Source organism: Miniopterus schreibersii (genome assembly GCF_964146895.1).
Source record: "Miniopterus schreibersii genome assembly, chromosome: 15".
NCBI lineage: Eukaryota > Metazoa > Chordata > Mammalia > Chiroptera > Miniopteridae > Miniopterus > Miniopterus schreibersii.
The window spans coordinates 53,594,826-53,611,677 of record NC_138115.1 but is presented as its reverse complement, the minus strand read 5'-3'; the positions used below and the strand labels follow the sequence as shown (position 1 = coordinate 53,611,677).

Genomic DNA, 16,852 nt, shown 5'->3' with positions numbered 1-16,852 from the left:
GTTCCCGGAGCCCACCCAGGTGACCCAGAATAATCTCCTATTATAAAGTCTACGGGTAGCCACCTAAATTCCATCTTCAATGTTAACTGCCCTTTGTCCTGCCCTGTAACGTGGTCACTGGTTTCCAGCGTAAGGACGTGGGCGCCTCTGGGCCGTTCAGCTTGTCACTACTTCTGATCATAACGCCAGGCACGTGGCGGCCACTCAGTAAGGACTATCAACAGCAGATACTAACCTTCCTTCCCTGCCAGGTACTGCTCCATGGATATCTGTGTTGCATCCACATGCCGACCTCTAACCTGAAGTGGGTGCTAACACGTCACCCCGTTAACAAGGGCAACACAAGACAGAGACAGGAGGTCACTCCTGGGTGGTTCCACCCAGGCATCCTGGCTCTTAACCGGCCGCTTCGTTTTACAGGTTGTTGCAATAACCGGGAAACCAAGCGAGCCTTTGCTTAAATTAACACCTGGGATGCTAAGTTATCTTAATCTGGGGCCACAGCAGTCCTGGTGCTTGTCTGTCCTCTGCTGTCAGGACGTCACCTCCTCTTTGCCGGGGGACGCTGGGTCACCGGGCCACAATTCCTTTATCATCCCAGGCTCACCGGGACAGGGGAGGATATCCTAAGATAAGGTGCTCTCGGTGGGAACAGGTGAGAGCTCAGGAACGGACGACTATCACCAGGAGCCGATTACAGGGAAAAACTGCTACGTGCGGCTCTCAAATGCCTCACAGTTTATTGAAATGCTACCACATCTGCTTCCTATTGAAGCTGATTTCCGTGTGTTGAAAATGAAGGAAACCCTGCTGAAAATGGCGTGGGGACGCCCTGCAGGGGGCGCTGTCGGCCACGGCCACCCAGGACCCCACCGGGGACAGACCAGGGCAGACCAGGGCAGGAGGGGTTCCTCCTGGCCAGCTGCGCACACACCCTGTCAGCTGTCACCGAACCTCTAGCTGGCGGCCTTCAGGCTGGGCTCCTGGCGACACCCAGCCCACAAGAAGCTGCCACCGCCCCGGCCCTGAGCTCTTCCAACCGCCCCTGCCCAGCTGCCGCTCCTCGACTCGAGGAGGGTGACCCGCCCGCTGTCCCCAGCGGCGTCTCCTTGCTGTTCCCGAGTAAACCCGTTTTGCTGGTAAAATAACTGGCTCTCTGACTGTTTCTAAGGCCAACGGGTATCCCTGCGGAGAGTGGGGGGAAAGCAATCACCACCTGGGTGAGCCCGGGTACCTTCCGCTGTCCCGCACGGCCGCCTCGCCTCTCTTCCAGGAGGCCGCGGCCCTGGGGGAGGCCCGGGGCCGGCAGTCCAGGCCCACCTCGCTGCCCACCTGCGCCCGGACCAGCTTCTTCATGGGCGCCTCGGAGAAATCCGGAGCCGAGGCTGCAGAGGAAGGAAGAACAGGAGAGGACAAGGGCTCGACGTTTCTAGTCCCCGGTGAGGCGTAAAAAACAGACGCCCCTGGAGGCTAGGCCCTGGCTGGAAACCCCGACCAACTCTGCTGGAAAAGTGGGCCTCATCAGATGTGGGAATATAGAGAGAATGTTTCTGCCGGGCTGGCGTGGCTCAGGGGTTGCGCATCGACCCAGGAGCCAGGAGGTCACGGTTCGATTCCCGGTCAGGGCGCATGGCCCCCAGCAGGGGGCGCGCAGGAGGCAGCCGTCAATGACCCATCACTGATGTTTCTGTCTCTCCCATCCTCTCTCTCAAATCAATAAAGACATATTTTTAAAAAAGTAAATTTTTCTGCTTCTGGAAAATGGAAGATTTAGGGGAAATAACAGGACAAGAGAGACGGAGTCTCACCCAGGACCCTGAGCTCGGCGCTGGAGTAGGCGAGGCCGTGTTTGTTCTCTGCCACGCACTGGAACATGCCCGAGTCCCCCACGCTCAGGTTCGCGATGGTCAGGGCGCCGTTTTCCAGCTGCACCCGCTCCTGGACGGAGACAGAACGTGTCTCGGGTAAACGCAGCCACCGTTTCAGAGCAGAGGAACCTCTGACTGACGTTTCCTCCCACGATCCTCTGTTTCCTCAGGTGAACCTTCAACTCTTCCCCATTTGAAAATGTGAGACTGATTTAACCCGACAGCCACATGCTGGAAACACTAACAAACACCCTTTGGTCCAAAAGTGTATCCCCGAGATAAGTAACAGAAGAAGAGGTAAAATGCTGCAGCCACATAATTTTCCCCCATGGTCACCATCGCAGACCTTTAAAACGTCCCATGCTGTCCAACTGGAAAGGTTTCCACTATTTTTTAAAAAATCATGCCAATTAGAGACGTTATAAATTCCGTGCATTAAAAAGCGTTCTGGGCCCAGCTGGTGTGGCTCAGCGGTTGAGCGTCGACCTAGGATCCAGGAGATCGCGGTTCGATTCCTGGTCGGGGCACATGCCCGGGTTTCGGGCTCGATCCCCAGTCGGGGGCGGGCAGGAGGCAGCCCATCAATGACTCTCATCATTGACGTTTCTCTCTCTCCCTTCCTCTAAAATCAATAAAAACACTTTAAAAAAATAAAAGTTCTGGGAAACACACCTGTTAAGGGTTTGTAGGTAGTAGGAAATGTTACATATAGAAATCTGAAGGAACATTATCGACTCCGTACACAATTTAAAGAGAACAAAAATCACCTGGCTTGAGAAGAAAGTGACAGAAAACACACACTCCTGTGACAGGCAATTAGGTAAGAGAGGCATTTATAATCCAGAGGCCCTGCAAGGGGTCACCCAGGAAAAAAGGGGCTACTTTCTGCACTTGACTAAAGTCAGGCCTTCTTGAACTTCAAAGCCAAAAAGTGGTATATAGTTGCACAGGCTGAATTCACAAAAATTCACTAAATTCCCATTGAAATGCAATGTGGAGACCCTCTCCCCCCATGACTGGAATTCCACCCGCACTGCACCTCACCGGGGACAGGGCCTCACCTCCAGCGCCAGGGCCTCCCCGTTTCTCAGCCACCGGTAGGAGGGCTTGGGCCTCCCGCTCGCCCGGCATTCCCAGTAGAGACTCTCCTCCACGGCGGCTTCCACGTCCTGGATGCGCTGAACCCAGTGAGGCTTTGCTGCAATGGAAGAAATTCTTCAACCCTCCCAGCAAAGAAAAAAATAAATACTTTCTCCACGTAAATGTAAACTGATACAAGACTGTGAGCAGCGGACTGATGTGAGCGCTGAGCCTGAGATGGTATTTCATTCCTTATGTCTCTACCATGTGGATCCTGTGGATTCCTGAACCTTTCTGCCACGTGGATTCCTAAATGTCTCTACCACGTGGATTCCTGAATATTTCTCACGTGGATTCGTGACCATTTCTACCACGTGGATTCCTAAATGTCTCTATCACATGGATCCGTGAATATTTCTAGACTTGAGGGTGGAGGTGGCCATCTGTTGTTTCCTGAGCCAAAGTCTTCACACTGTCTGTTTTCAGACTCTGTGCATCTTAGGACATTCTTCGGTGTCTGTTAGTGGACGGTAACGCAGGTACACAAGATAGATTTTCATTTCCACACGTACTTTTGAATCATGAGGTCACAACTGGTGCGAACTTAATCCGTGAGTGACAGCAGGTACCGTCTTAATTATGCACTAAAAATTCACATCCATAGGGGAGACACTTCTGCAGCCGAGGAGAGAATACTTCCTTCAGGTTAGAGAAACTCCTAATTAAATGCAAACCAGTGAGCAGCCTGTGAGCCTCTGAGTGAATTAAAACGAAAGCAGGGAAGATGGGTAAATGGGCTCCATCCGAATTGTATGAGTTTTTATGAAAAAGGGAAACTTGGGCAGCCTTAAATTACGTATGCAGATCAGCTGTGCCAAGTGGATTTATCATTTTCACTTGTGTTTTAGAAGATGCTCTTTGGAAAGTTCTTTTTACAGATGAAAGCAACATACCACCCACAGCGGAGCCGCTCAGCACTCAGCGCTCAGCCGGCTCTCAGCTCCCGCCTCAGGCCCCAAACCCGGAGGCGGGTGTCACATGGGTTCCAAGCCCCACACCTGATGTGGGCGGGGGCTCCCGTCGGCATCGCCCACATCGAGAGAGACAGTTTATCTATTTCTACTTAATTGCAGCCCTGGGAAGATGGGTCTCTCCATTTCTATCTCGTAAAATTGCTTTCTAAAAAAATGAAATTGAAATGAAAATAGAACTATTGAGCTTTTAGAGAAATTGGACCTACGTTTTACCTTATTTCATTGTTTCATATAAACCACTTGTCCACGCCGAAGTATAGTTCAGGCCAAAATCACTTCGTTTTATTGAAACACAGTTTCTTTTTTTCTTGCAGAAATTACCGGCCTAAGTGGGGCGAGGCTGCGAACAGGCCTCACCCACGAGCCCGTGGCCGCCACTCGAGTTTCCAGCAAGGTTTTCCACCGGCGCCCACACGCCGCTGCGTCTCCGAATAATTTTCCATCTGGGCCAGTCCTGGGAGCTACAACTGCCGCTTTAGTTGTGACACCCCCTTGTTCCGTCAGGTGAGACCCAAATATCCTATCAGACCATCTTTTACATGAACTATTAGGGCCGGTAACCAGGTAACTGGAGTAACTTTCATGAAACTGCCTCGTTAATTTCTGAGACACAGACATTGCGCATGGACCCCGGCCGTGGTCTGTCTCCTTTGCCAGTCTCAGCGGATGATGGAGGTTGCCTATCGTGCTCGCTTCCCCCCTTCTTTATTCCTAAAACAACCCCAGTTTTTCACGGAGCCATCCTCTCTCCCATCACCTCACTTTGCCCACAAAATCCAGGAAAACCTGATTTGTTCCCTGCTCCAAACAGACTCTCTGAACTTGTCCGAGCAAGTCTCCCTGGTGGGGCTGGGTTAGCCATCGGCACGGGGGCCGCGGGACTGCAGAAGGGGACTCGAGGTGTTTGGGAGGAGGGAAGCGTGAACAGGGACGGCGCGCCGACGGGTGCAGCCACTGTGTGACGGCTGTGAACTCGCATGCAGAGAAGGGGAGAGACAGATCGATGAAAACAGAAAAACAAGAAGTCCTAGAAAAGCCGAGCCAGGGCTTCTAACCTGCGTGGAAAGGAGCAACTAACCCAAGACCTGCGAGTAAACGATGTTTCGGGGCAGCCTTAGAGCTGTCAGCCGGGCCCACCGCTGCATCGGCCACCAGCACGCAGCCGGGGACGCCGGGTGCCTGCAGGTTGGTGTCCTGCCTTCTCCCCGGGGCGGGCAGGGAGAGGCGGGTCACGCGCGCGTCCGAGTCCCTCCCGCCTGTCCGCGAGTCAGGGCCGCCGCACCTGCACGCCTGGGATTTCTCGGGGGGTCAGAATAAACCGCGTCATTTTAACGTGTGTCTGCAAACGCTTTCTCCCCTGCGACATTACGTGGCCCTCCCAGCGAGCCCGGCAACCGGCTCCAGTTCCCAGCTGCCCAGGTGACTGGACCATAATGTAATTTTCTCCGCACAGAAGTGGCCAGTTCCCGCGAGTTTTGTAATATTTCTAGTGATTACACTGCAACTACATCTTCACTCCCCCCATGCTCACATTTTTACAGCACACTTTATAATATCACCCATTTTAAATCAGGCTGCCATAAAAAAAACTGCATGTTTTTAATAAAAGGTTATTTGGAAACAGACCTAGACTAAAAAGGCAATCTAATTTCCCTACAAATAGACTCTAAGTGATGGCAACAGCGTCGCCCTGTCCTTTCCGGAACTGAGCAGTGCATCACGTAAATGTCATCACAGGTCCCCGGCGGCACGCGGGCGGCCCTGTCCCCGGGAGGGACAGCTGCCAGCGAGGGTCAGGACCCCGCCGGCCAGCGGCCCCTCTGCTGCGGTGACGCGCGTTTCCCAGCGAGAGTTCCTCTGCTTCGTAACCGTAATAAACACATCAAACCACATTTTCCAGAAGAGACGTCTCCCCTTGACATGGTTAAGTGTCTAAACGGTTATTCTCAGAAGAGACAGTGAAATGTTTCATCACCATATGAATCATTTAAAAAGCAGGCCTCCGCCCGCAGAGCTGTATTTCTTGTCAACTCCCCCTAGGATATTTATCCTATTTAACCACGCGTAGACCCCGTGGGGCACTGGGTTCTGCCGTGACCTCCCGCCCCAACCACGGAGGCGTCTGATAAGAGAAACGCTCCCGCTCCCGCTCCCACGGCCACGGGGACACCGACCGTAGTAGGTGAGCCGCCCTCTGGCCACGTTCCTCCCGCGGGAGTTCTCGGCGACGCACTCGTAGGAGCCGGCGTCGTCCTGCTGGAAGCTGGGGATTTCAAGCACGCCGCTGAACTCCCGCAGTTTAACTTTACCGGGGAGAGGCCGCCCATCGCTTCTTTTCCAGGTGATCCGGGGTATAGGGCTGCGGAGAAAACGTCGCGTTATTTGCTATTGTAAACTGAAGCCTGGAACCGAGTGAAGCGTTGGGTTTGGATCGAGAAAAAGACGCAGTTTTGTGTGTCAATTGTCAAGGACACGACCCTCACGCCAAGACCCACCGCTCTACGTTCACAGTGCAATACAATAAACGCTGCACTTTCTCGAGTAAATTCATGATTTAGTGTAAAAGGTCTAACGTGCCCACTGCACTTTCGTAGGAAACAAGGAAAAGAAAAACGAGTTTAGTTCACGAAATCAGGTGGAAGCAATTTCAGCAAATGCCTTTAATGTTTCCAACTAAATTATATACGTGCATTTCCCCTGGACTTGACTCCTCCTCGGCTTCTAAGTGAAAAAAATTAGAAAATACAAAAAGAGTCTGTGGAGAACCGTCTCGCTCGCTGCCTTACGGCACCTGCCACCGGCACGTGGGAGCGAGAGCCACGGAACTTACTTTCCAAGGGCAAAGCATTCCAGCCTCACGGTGGAGCCCTTCGCGGCCGGGAGGGTTTCCGGAAACTGAACTTCTATTTTCGGTTCATATTCACCCATCACGCCTGTAAATCCACAAGGCAAAGTTCACAGTTTCACCGTTTCCTTCAAAACTGGCCCCTTCTCCTCAAATGCTGCAGGTGGGACCAGCTACTCCGATGACGTGATCCCGCCCCTCCCGCCCGGTAGGTGCGTTCAGGAGCCGCGCTGGGACTCGGGCCAAACGGGCAACATTAATACACGCTCTGGGATTCCGAGATTAATAAAGGGCCGTCTACAGAGCAGTTCCGGGAAACCGCCGTGCTTCTTACGTTACATTAAACGGGAGGCTTTGGAATTCTCTGTCCAGTTTGGACATTTCTGGTCACACTGAAATGTACAATGCATTATGACTTCTCGAAACACCCTGAAGAGCAAACATTATGGGAGGAAATCGACTTAACGGTACCCTCGTAGCACAGGCGTCCATCTCAGGCTTAGTAGATGGCTCCCCAGTGACAAGACACAGTAATGGAAAAAGCGGGACAGGCCAAACCCAACCATCGCCGACTGGGAAGGGGCTCAGGTCCCTGAGGCCCAGCACCCGCATCAGAGACGGTCCTGTGCACGTGGGCGGTTTCTCAGGCTTACAGATCCGCTGCCCTGCAGCTCGTGGGCTCCCTTGAAACAGCCATGACGGGGAAAATGAAACACACTCTCCCCAGCTTTACTGACGTGCGATGGACACATAAATACTGTATAGGTTTAGGCTGCATTGTAAATATATTGTATATATTTAGGTTTTTCAGTGTACATTGTGATGATTTAATATATTAGGTACATGTTGTGAAATGATTATCTCAATCAACTTGGCACACACAGGCCCTCACGTAGACACTGCTTTTAATTAATTGTTAATTTTTGTGTGTGTGGTGAGAACACTGATCGTCTGCTCTCTTAGCAATTTCGAGGACACAGCGGAGTATTGAGAAATACAAGCACCGTGCTCCTGGCAGTGGAGCCAATTTCACATTAGTCAAAGGTACAAACTTTCCATTATAAGATGCTTATGCTCTGAGCACCTAAGGTTCACATGTATCCTTTGTTTTTTATAGAGATAACTTCTAGCTTGAAACAAAGCCCCTCAAGCCGATGAAGGTCAGGACAGGTGACTTCACGGGGAGCACGCGGCCCCAGGCTCAACGGGCCCTGTGCCTGGTTTAATGGGGTCACCATTGGACATGCTTACTCATTTTTTAAAAATTTGTTTTTACTGATTTTGAGAGAGAGAGAGGAAGGGAGAGGGTGAGAGAGAGAAACATCGATGCGAAAGAAACATCATCGATCGGCGGCCTCTTGGACGCCCCATATTGGGGATCAGCCCAGGCACGCGCCTGGCCAGGAATGAACCGGTGACCTCTTGGTTCCTGGGTCAACGCTCAACCACTGAGCCACGCCGGCGGGCACTGCCCACTCATTGTGTGACCACGGGCCCCTCGTTTTCCTTCTGTGCCGCTCCCCGCAGATTGTGAAGCTGGTCCTGTGCGGGGGCTGTGCCCAGGGACCCGTGGCTTAAGGAATCCTTTCAGTGCCCCCCTCGTAAATATTCTTGATCTAAAACAAATGAAGCGATGATTCTTCAAGAGACTCCCCTCACTGTCCCCTGGGTTTCACTTTTCCCACAACACCCCCACTGTTCCCTACCGTCCGCTCGCAGCGTCAGGGGCGTCGGGGCGCCCAGCACCCGGGCGGCCGTCACCGTGCTGGTCACCACGCACGTGTAGTTCCCCACGTCGGACGGCTCCACCTTGGCTATGTACAGGTGGCCCGTCTCCTGCGAGATGAACCTCCGGCTGTCTTCTTCCACAAACGACGGATACTCGTTGAAGATCCAGGCATAAGAGAGTTCTAATAAAAGTTTTGGAGAGAAGGAAATTCCGTTATTAGGGAAAGTTTTCCACATTAAAAATGTACTAACCGCCCTGGCCCGTGTGGCTCAGGGGTCGGGCGTCGTCCTGCACACGGAGGGGTCTCGGGTTCGATCCCGTCAGGGTGCAGGCCCGGGCCGCAGGCTCGACCCCCAGCAGTGGGCGCGTGGGAGGCAGCCGATCCATGTTTCAGTCTCACATCGTCTCTCCCTCCCTCTCTCTCTAAAAATATCAGTAAAAACATATTTAAAAAAACAAATCGTGCCTCCCCTTGGGCCAGGAGGAAGTGTCGTCCGTTTCCATGACCTTCCTTCACAGAACTGTCTCCCCAACTTCCATGGGCTGGTCGCCCCACCTGGACCCAGGATCTTCGAACATGGAAACCTTCCCCCTCGGTTCTTAGTACCTGCCCCCCCCCCCCCCAGAGGCCCAGGCAAGTCAGCATCCCAGAGCCGATCGGGGCAGCCGACGGAGACCCCACCACGGAGGAGAAAGGAGGTGCCAAGGGGGCTGAGTCAGGGGGCAGGAGCCCTAAATCTCACCCATGGAACAAGGGGGAGAGGGAGACGCGCTCACGCCTCCACCCCGCTGCAGGCGCCCCCACGACGGTGTCACCGACACAGGGACTCTCCCCGACGGGGAGCGTTAGACATCATGGGTTTACTGCATTCTGGATAAAGCAAAGCACCTGCTGTCCTACTACCAGGCACATAAACATCTGCATTTGTGATGAACATCAACTGTATCCCGCCCGTGAAACATACATCAAGTCAGCTTTCTTTGGAGGCTTTTCAATATAATTTTATGTATGGCGATAAATAAAACACTACAATAAAAATGATAATTTTATTACTCAGACACGCTAGACTTTGCAAACCCTCCCGCAACCTCTTGTGTAAATCACAAAAGTTACGCCCAAGGCCCTGGCCGCCGGGCTCTTGAGTAAAATGCTACAGGTACATTAGGAACCGGAAACGTTTTTGATTCAAGAACAAGGGGTTTTACCATCCAAGCCATAAATGAACAGAATGAGCGACCGAAAGGCGGCTTCTACAGAGCAACGCGCGATGGACACGCCGTTCCCGGGCCACACCCCTTCCCGGTCACTTGCCCTCAAGGCTGGTCATTTAACAGGAGCTGTGTCCCTCGAGGGTTTACCTGGGGACACGTCAATATCCGTGGCACTGCCACGGGGGTGCACAGCCACTTCCCGAGAAAATTCCATTACGGGGGAGATTTAGTCTTTGGCACGCCCGTTTTCTAGAAGAAATTCTGTCAGAGGAAACGACACCCGGGCAAAACTGTAAAGGAAGCTTCGGCCATTTGCTGTGGTGCCAGGGGGGCAGGCTGAGCTGCTCTGAAATGAGGGTTTAAGGGGTGGGGCGGCTCCCTCGGGGCACTTAGACTGTTACCAGCAAGTCACGGGCTGGGAGGAGACCTTTGCCGTGAAGCCTGCAGATGACGCCACCTGGGTGGAGGGTCCAGGACATAGGACTTGTTCAAAAACCTGAGACAACGTGGCAAGTTGAAGATCATTTAAGTTTGGAAGAATAAATGGTCCGTGGCGAGGGTTTTGACGTCCGTACCTAAAGCAGAGGCACCTGTGTACGTCTGACATCCGCGTGGTCTTTCGGGAGCTGTTTCCGGGGGAGCTACGTGGGGCGACGTTTCCACACACCCAGGCCTCCTGGTCTAGCCTCAGCGGCTGCCTCGTCCATGGCGACGTCCACGCTCCACACTAAGGGGCCTGACCGCTGAGGGTCCTCACACCGAGCGAGGAAGGTGACTTCTCTCCCTCCTTTCATGCTTGAGGACCATTCGAGGCCCTGCTGCCTGGCTGTGGCCTCAATACCTGCAACTCACCTGTTCACCTGGGCGCTGCTGAGAGACGGCGACACCCGCTGTAAGCCCATAAACCCTGTCTCGGGCCTTGTCAGACAAGCTGTGTGAGCCTGCGGTAGGTCAGTGTCCCCACAGACCAGCCACGGGGGTGACATCGTGTCTCCCCTCCGCTCCCTCTTCTCTGTGGGGCCGCCTGCTGTCCAGACCCCAGGAGGCTTCCCAAGCTCAGGTGCGTGTCCCTGAGGCCTTCAGACTCCACCCCGTGTCTCCTGCCTGAGGGAGCAGCTCCGAGCCACGTCCACGTCCACGTCCACGTCTGAGACCAGGGGGTGTCCTCGCTCTGTGCCCCATTTCTGGTTCCCCCATTTCCTTTCCGACCTGGAGTCTGTTCCGTGGGTGCCCGAGTCCCTGGCACATTTGGACTCGTGGCATCGCCCTCCCTGGTCGTCACTGTCAAGCTTGTGCGAAGCTCCTCTCCTAGGGGGCCCCCTGTCCTGGCATCAGGTGGCTGCGCCGCGGGTGCCCCTGGGAGCGGTCCCTCCACACCTTCCGATGCAGAGCCCAGGAGAGGCCTCCGGAGGCTACTTTGTGGCAGTTCCGTCTGTCCTGCTTTTCCTCACTCGGAACTGTTTCCTTTCTGTTTTTGAGAACCTCCCTCAGGCCCAGGTGGGGCGGGGGCGGGTCTTCAGTCCCGGGCCCCTGCCCAGGTGCGGTTCCTCCTCACTGACGCGGAACAAAGCGCATTTTTATGCCTCAGCATCAGTAAATAACATTTTCCTTTTAAGTGCAGCCCAGGAGAAGGTAAAGAACCTCACAGCCCACGGGAGTGCTAATCGCAGCCAATTACGATTTGATTGCCCTGCCTGGCTATTGAAAGGATATGCAGAATTCACAAGCCTGCAAAATGGAAATTTCCTTCAGCACCAGCTCCAAGGGGAAGACCCCCTAACGCACCCAGGGTGGTGCTTTTAGGGTTATAATCCTCATGTCAACTCTCAGCGCTAATTACAGACCAGGCTTCCTGGGGCCGCAAAGGCTACAGATAACTGGTGGATGGGACGCGGCAACGAACGGCCTGGAGAAATGCGGCCTGGTGGACAAATGCGGCCCTGACCGTCCTCTCCTCACCGGGTCTCGTTTCGCTCATGAAAATAAAACTTGTTCCTTAAGGAAGGTCCTGGGTCCTGACCTGTCTCTCCTCGCCAAGCGGGTGATTATTTCTAAGGAGAGTAAAATGCCTGTTTTCTCTGGTAAGTAGAGCCCCTTGAAGTGGTGACTGATTATATCCTGGAGGAGAGTCTCTAACTTTTACAAAGAACTCGATCTAATGAATTTCTAGTCGAGGCCTCACCCGTGTTCCCTAAGGGGATTTTCCTGACCCCAGTGTGTCTGTTTACAAACTACCATTTAACTAACGAGGTGCATTGAACTAGCCCCTAAAGGCAGGAAGGGCAGCTCTGAGGTGCAGGGGGCCAAGGGGCATTGTCACCCCGAGTCCCTGAGCTGTGCTCCAGGCCGAGGTGGGCTCAGGCTTCTGCAGCCAGTTATTTTTACAGACCACTGCTCTCACCTGATTCTTGCTCTAATACAGAAACCCTGGGCGAACAGTGGTTTCAGTGTGACTTTCCAAATTGTGGGAGTCCACGGAGGCAGGCGAGGTAACCAAAAGGCAATGCTCCCTAATTTAACTTAAAGTTGGTACCGAGTTCGTTTCCACCCCTTGAGGACCGGTTCAAAGCTGTACACCTGAAACCTGTGTAATTTTATTAACCACTGTCACCCCAATAAATTCAATAATAAAAAAAGCTCATGCCATAATCCTGTTAGAAAAAAAGGGGCTTCAGCCTTTTCACCCAACTCGAACACTTCATAGAATCGGCACAAGGCTCTACAGTGCGTTGTCCCTAATATGCCGTCAAGTTCACTGCCCTTCAATGAATTTCTTACTTCTACAAGTTTCAGGCAAAACCCACGATGATTAAAGTTGTAAGAGCACTGGCTCTTTTTTTTCCTTTATTTTTTGCTCCAAATGTATTTACCTGAACAACAGGGAGCAAGCAGGGCGACCAGCGGCTCCGACCCAGCTGGTTCCACAACCAGCACCTGCGGTGAGACAGGTTCCGGACGAGCAGGCACAGCCTCGGTCCGTCTCCTGCGGCCACAGGATGAAGGCCTCTCCCCCCAAGGCGCTCGGGGCACCGGGTTCCGCCCTCATCAAAGTCAAGTCTGTATTTACCTAAAATCGAATCGTCTGACATGCGGCCCCGATGAAATCAGGGAGCTCGGATTTAACGATCATTTTAATCTCTTCTGTTTTATCCAAGTTTTGGTCTGACTATTGAAGCTAATTCCCACACTGGGGATCAATACGTGAACTCTCGGAGTCTGTCCCCCGCCATTGATTAATTTTCCAGTTCGGACTCACGGTGTCAACACGCAGCGTCCGCCAACTCTGCGCGCGAGAGGCTGACAGGAGAAATGAAGGTGTTTACAATATGGTTTAATTATTAAAATTATTGACCCTTCCCTCTCAATAGCAGGTGCTGGAGGAGATATTTATGGACGCACTTTACGGAACGACATTGGCTTTTATATCTGTGGAAAGGCTAAATTAAATTAATCACCCTGATAGTGACGCTGAGTCGAAGGGTCAGTTTGGGAATTAGTTTAGCTCATTGCGCCAGAGTCGGTTTTCCAGTCACGAGAGAGAACACAGGTGTCCCCCTTTCCATGGAAGCATATGTCTGACTCCTATACAGTCTATTTAAAATCCATTTTATACAAATACGATAAACACAGCTCACAGGAGGGCCAAGGCGTTATTTTTGTGCTTCTCTGCGATGCTTTGAGAAGTGTTACATGTACCGAGAGAGGATCCCGTAACAGTAACTCCAACAGCCGCCAGGGCCAATGCGGCTCAGGGCAGAGCACCGGCCCGAGCCCAGAGGGTCGAGGGTTAGATTCCCGGTCAAGGGTTCAATGCCCAGCCCGTCGCGGGGGCGCTTGCCGGGGCCAACCAAGGCAACCAATTGGTGTGTCTCCCCCACATGGATGTTTCTCTGTTTCCCCCCCTCCCTCCTTTGGCCCCTCTCCCCTTCCTCCCTCCCGTCCTCTCTCTAAAAATAAATGGAAAAATATCCTCAGGTGAGCATTAACGAAACATTTAATACATAACTACAACAGCAGTGAAGGGATGGCGGTGGCAGTAACGGCTATTTACTGAGGGCCGGCTCTGTGCCAGGCCTGCCCCTGCACACGGATGTCCCCTCTTGTCATCACCCCATCATGAGGTCGGGGGGGTCACCCTGTTTTACCAACAGGACTCCCGCGGCCACGAGGCTCCCTGGGAGCTCACACGGGGCCGGGGAGGGCCTGGGGGCCTGCACGCCCTGTCCCTGGTCACTCAGACGCGCCCGGCTGGCCACGCTGACTCCTCAGGCCCAGCTCTGGGCCCCTGGCCGGGATCAGAGAGAGAAGCCGAAGGCCTGCGCGTAGACCCCCCGCCCACACGAGGAAGGAAGCCGACTAGTCTCTGAAATACATTCGGGCTCCTGCAAGACGTAATTAAGATTCTGGGAACAGGCATGATAACAGCTTGGAGGAGGCAAAGTCCCCCCCCTTTGTTCAGATCTGAGCCTTTAAGTGGGTCCCTGTCCACACGCCCAATGTCTTGCTGCAGCTAATGGCACAGGGAGCCCCAGGCAACCGCCTTCAAAAGGGGCTGAACTATTAAGAAGAGACATGTCATTTGTTAGCCACTGTGTCACTAAGGGCCATCACTCCAGGGCCCACCCCGGGCTCTGACAGAGCTGATCCCCAAATCCGCCACCCGACCCGGCAGGACCGAGGCCCGGAGGCAGCTTTTGGTCATGGCTTTGACTAAACGGGAGGAAAATGTTAAGCAGCCCTAACAGCCAGCGTCTCCTACTGCATCTCTCTGCCGAGGGTCTGTTCTTTCGGAAGAAAAGGCTGATTTGTGTCCGAATAATTGGTTCAGATTCCACAGTTCTCTCTGCCGATCTTCTTTCTTCCATGAGGCCCCAACACTTTGAGCAGCGTTGGGGGAAAAATGAAAAAGGAGACTCAGTCCGTCTGGAAGCTTCAGTGGCGAGCAAAGCAAAAGCCACAGAGGACAGGGGCCTCCATCCAAGCACTTGTCACTGTCGCTGGCAATCCAGCTCTGGGCAGCCCTGCCAACCCACCCTCAGGCCCAGGCCTCCCCGCCGCCCCCCCCCCCCCCCCCCCCGGGCAGGACCCCCACCAGGTGCTCTGCAAACCTCCACAGGGAGCGGACCCTGCCCATCGTGAACCACCCCTTAGGAGGCTGGTCGTGAGCTCACTGTTAGCTCAGGCCTCAGTGCTCAGGCAACGGTAAGCGGACAGGGCTGCAGGGGACGACACGGGCCCAGTGAGCCAGGCAGAGATTTACAAAGGTGTCTCTGAAAGTATTTTCTCCCACAGGTATTAGTTTCTCCGAAACCACCCATTTATCAAGTTACAGTGAGAATCCGATCCTGGCCGTGACTCACAGGGGACGTGTCCTAGAGAGGAATTACGCACGTAACAGCCTGGAACGGGAACGAGGGTGTTCTAGTGACTGGGGTTTGGCAGCCCCATAAACCACGACCCGTGGGATCCGTGCTGACGTCGGCCACATCCGCACGGTCTCTGCTGGGTCCGCTGTGTGCTTCCTCCCAGGGCTGATGCTGCCTCAGGTGAAAGACAGGAAGCGCCACACCGTCGAAAAGACAGGAGTTTGTCAGGAGTGTGGACATTCTGTGGACCGTACCTGCTGTGGGTTGTGGGCATTCTGTGGACAGGATCTTCTGTGGGTTGTGGACATCCTGTGGACAGGATCTGCTGTGGGTTGTGGACATCCTGTGGACAGGATCTTATGTGGGTTGTGGACATTCCGTGGACAGGATCTTCTGTGGGTTGTGGACATTCCGTGGACAGTAAGTATCTGCTGTGGGTGGCACGCAGCATGAGTCCTGCTCAGCATCAACACCTCAAAAACATTGCTGCCTTCCCTCCACTGCTTCGTCTAAATTTCTAAAGCTGATTTAGCTCAACTGTTTCATGTGCACATTAAACTCTGGTCTTAAACTGTGGATCCTGGGCTACTGAGCTTCAGTGATGACGGGGGAGGTAGTGCAAGGGGTCGGCTGGGGGCGGAGCAGGGGCAGCTTCCCCACCTGGGACCCCACCTGCTCACCCCCAGGGCACAGACACGTAGGTCTCAATGTATCGCTTGTCACACGCCTTCTAGTGTCTTTGTTACATGTCCCCTCACCGGACTCTGAGCGGCACGAAGTCGACAATGGTGTCTCATTTATTTCTGTATCTTTGGAGCCCAGCTCAGAGTGGGTATGAAACAAATGCCTGGTTAGATGAACCAGGGGCCTGGAGGGATCTCAGAAAGTTGTGACCGTACCGTGGAAATAAAAAGGTTAGACTGTTTTAGAGATTTACACCTGGGTTTTAAAATAGTTAAAAGTAAGCTTCTGGATGGTGTGTCTAATTAAAAAGTGTCAGTAAATGTTATACCAAGAGAAGAATCTCCAAATAACATAAGGCTCTTCCTCCCGCCTTCAAAGGCCCCATTACTTTTCCTTTTAACTTCCCACTTGTTTATCTTCAAACAGAAGGTGTCCTAAGAGCCGCCATTTAGCCGCCATGGGAACACTGAGGCTCAGAGCCGCGGGCCGTCCAGCTGGGGTCGCAGGAAGCCCGCCATCTCTGCTGCTCTTTCAATTAGAATCTGCTGCCAAGTAATTAGCACATTCCTGTAGCCTGCAAAATAGTCGTCTTTGTAGAGCTCCAGTGTGGAAAATTTCTATTTGAGGAAGACTTATTTTAGAAAGTTTTATAAGAAATTGCAATTGCAGGCCAATTGTGACAATCATTGCACCGTTTTAGATTGAAAAGTATAATTGGGATCGCTAATTCCGTGCCCTGGCCGGGCTCTCAGTGGGTTGGAGCATAGTCTGGTACACCGAAAGGTGGCGGGTTCGAGCCTGGGTCGGGTTGCATGCAGGAGGCAGCCGGTTGGTTTGTTTCTCTCTCTCTCCCCATTCCTTTTAAATTCAATTAAAAAAATGCCCTGTAGCCATGGCAACACAAGTGCCCTCTTCCAGATGTTTACGCTTAAGGAATTAGAGACTATTAAAAAATCAAGATTCCCATTCAGACCTGACCAGGAGACCTTTACAAAAAATAAAATCGAAGCTCTGTGTCCCCAGTGTCACAAAGC

The 16,852-nt window shown here is 53.1% G+C and overlaps 1 protein-coding gene across 1 annotated transcript in view; it reads right to left on the bottom strand.

Annotated features, from left to right (window-relative positions):
* Nucleotides 1–16,852, bottom strand: part of CNTN3 (contactin 3) — a 97,682-nt gene that overhangs the window by 23,323 nt on the left and 57,507 nt on the right. Inside the window, exons 6-11 of the mRNA XM_081159995.1 lie at nucleotides 8,534–8,737; nucleotides 6,813–6,915; nucleotides 6,157–6,341; nucleotides 2,930–3,066; nucleotides 1,809–1,938; nucleotides 1,235–1,385 (exon numbers count right to left, since the gene is read on the bottom strand). Of these exons, the coding sequence (XP_081016121.1) occupies nucleotides 1,235–1,385; nucleotides 1,809–1,938; nucleotides 2,930–3,066; nucleotides 6,157–6,341; nucleotides 6,813–6,915; nucleotides 8,534–8,737 (910 nt within the window). The remainder of the gene's footprint in view (nucleotides 1–1,234; nucleotides 1,386–1,808; nucleotides 1,939–2,929; nucleotides 3,067–6,156; nucleotides 6,342–6,812; nucleotides 6,916–8,533; nucleotides 8,738–16,852) is intronic.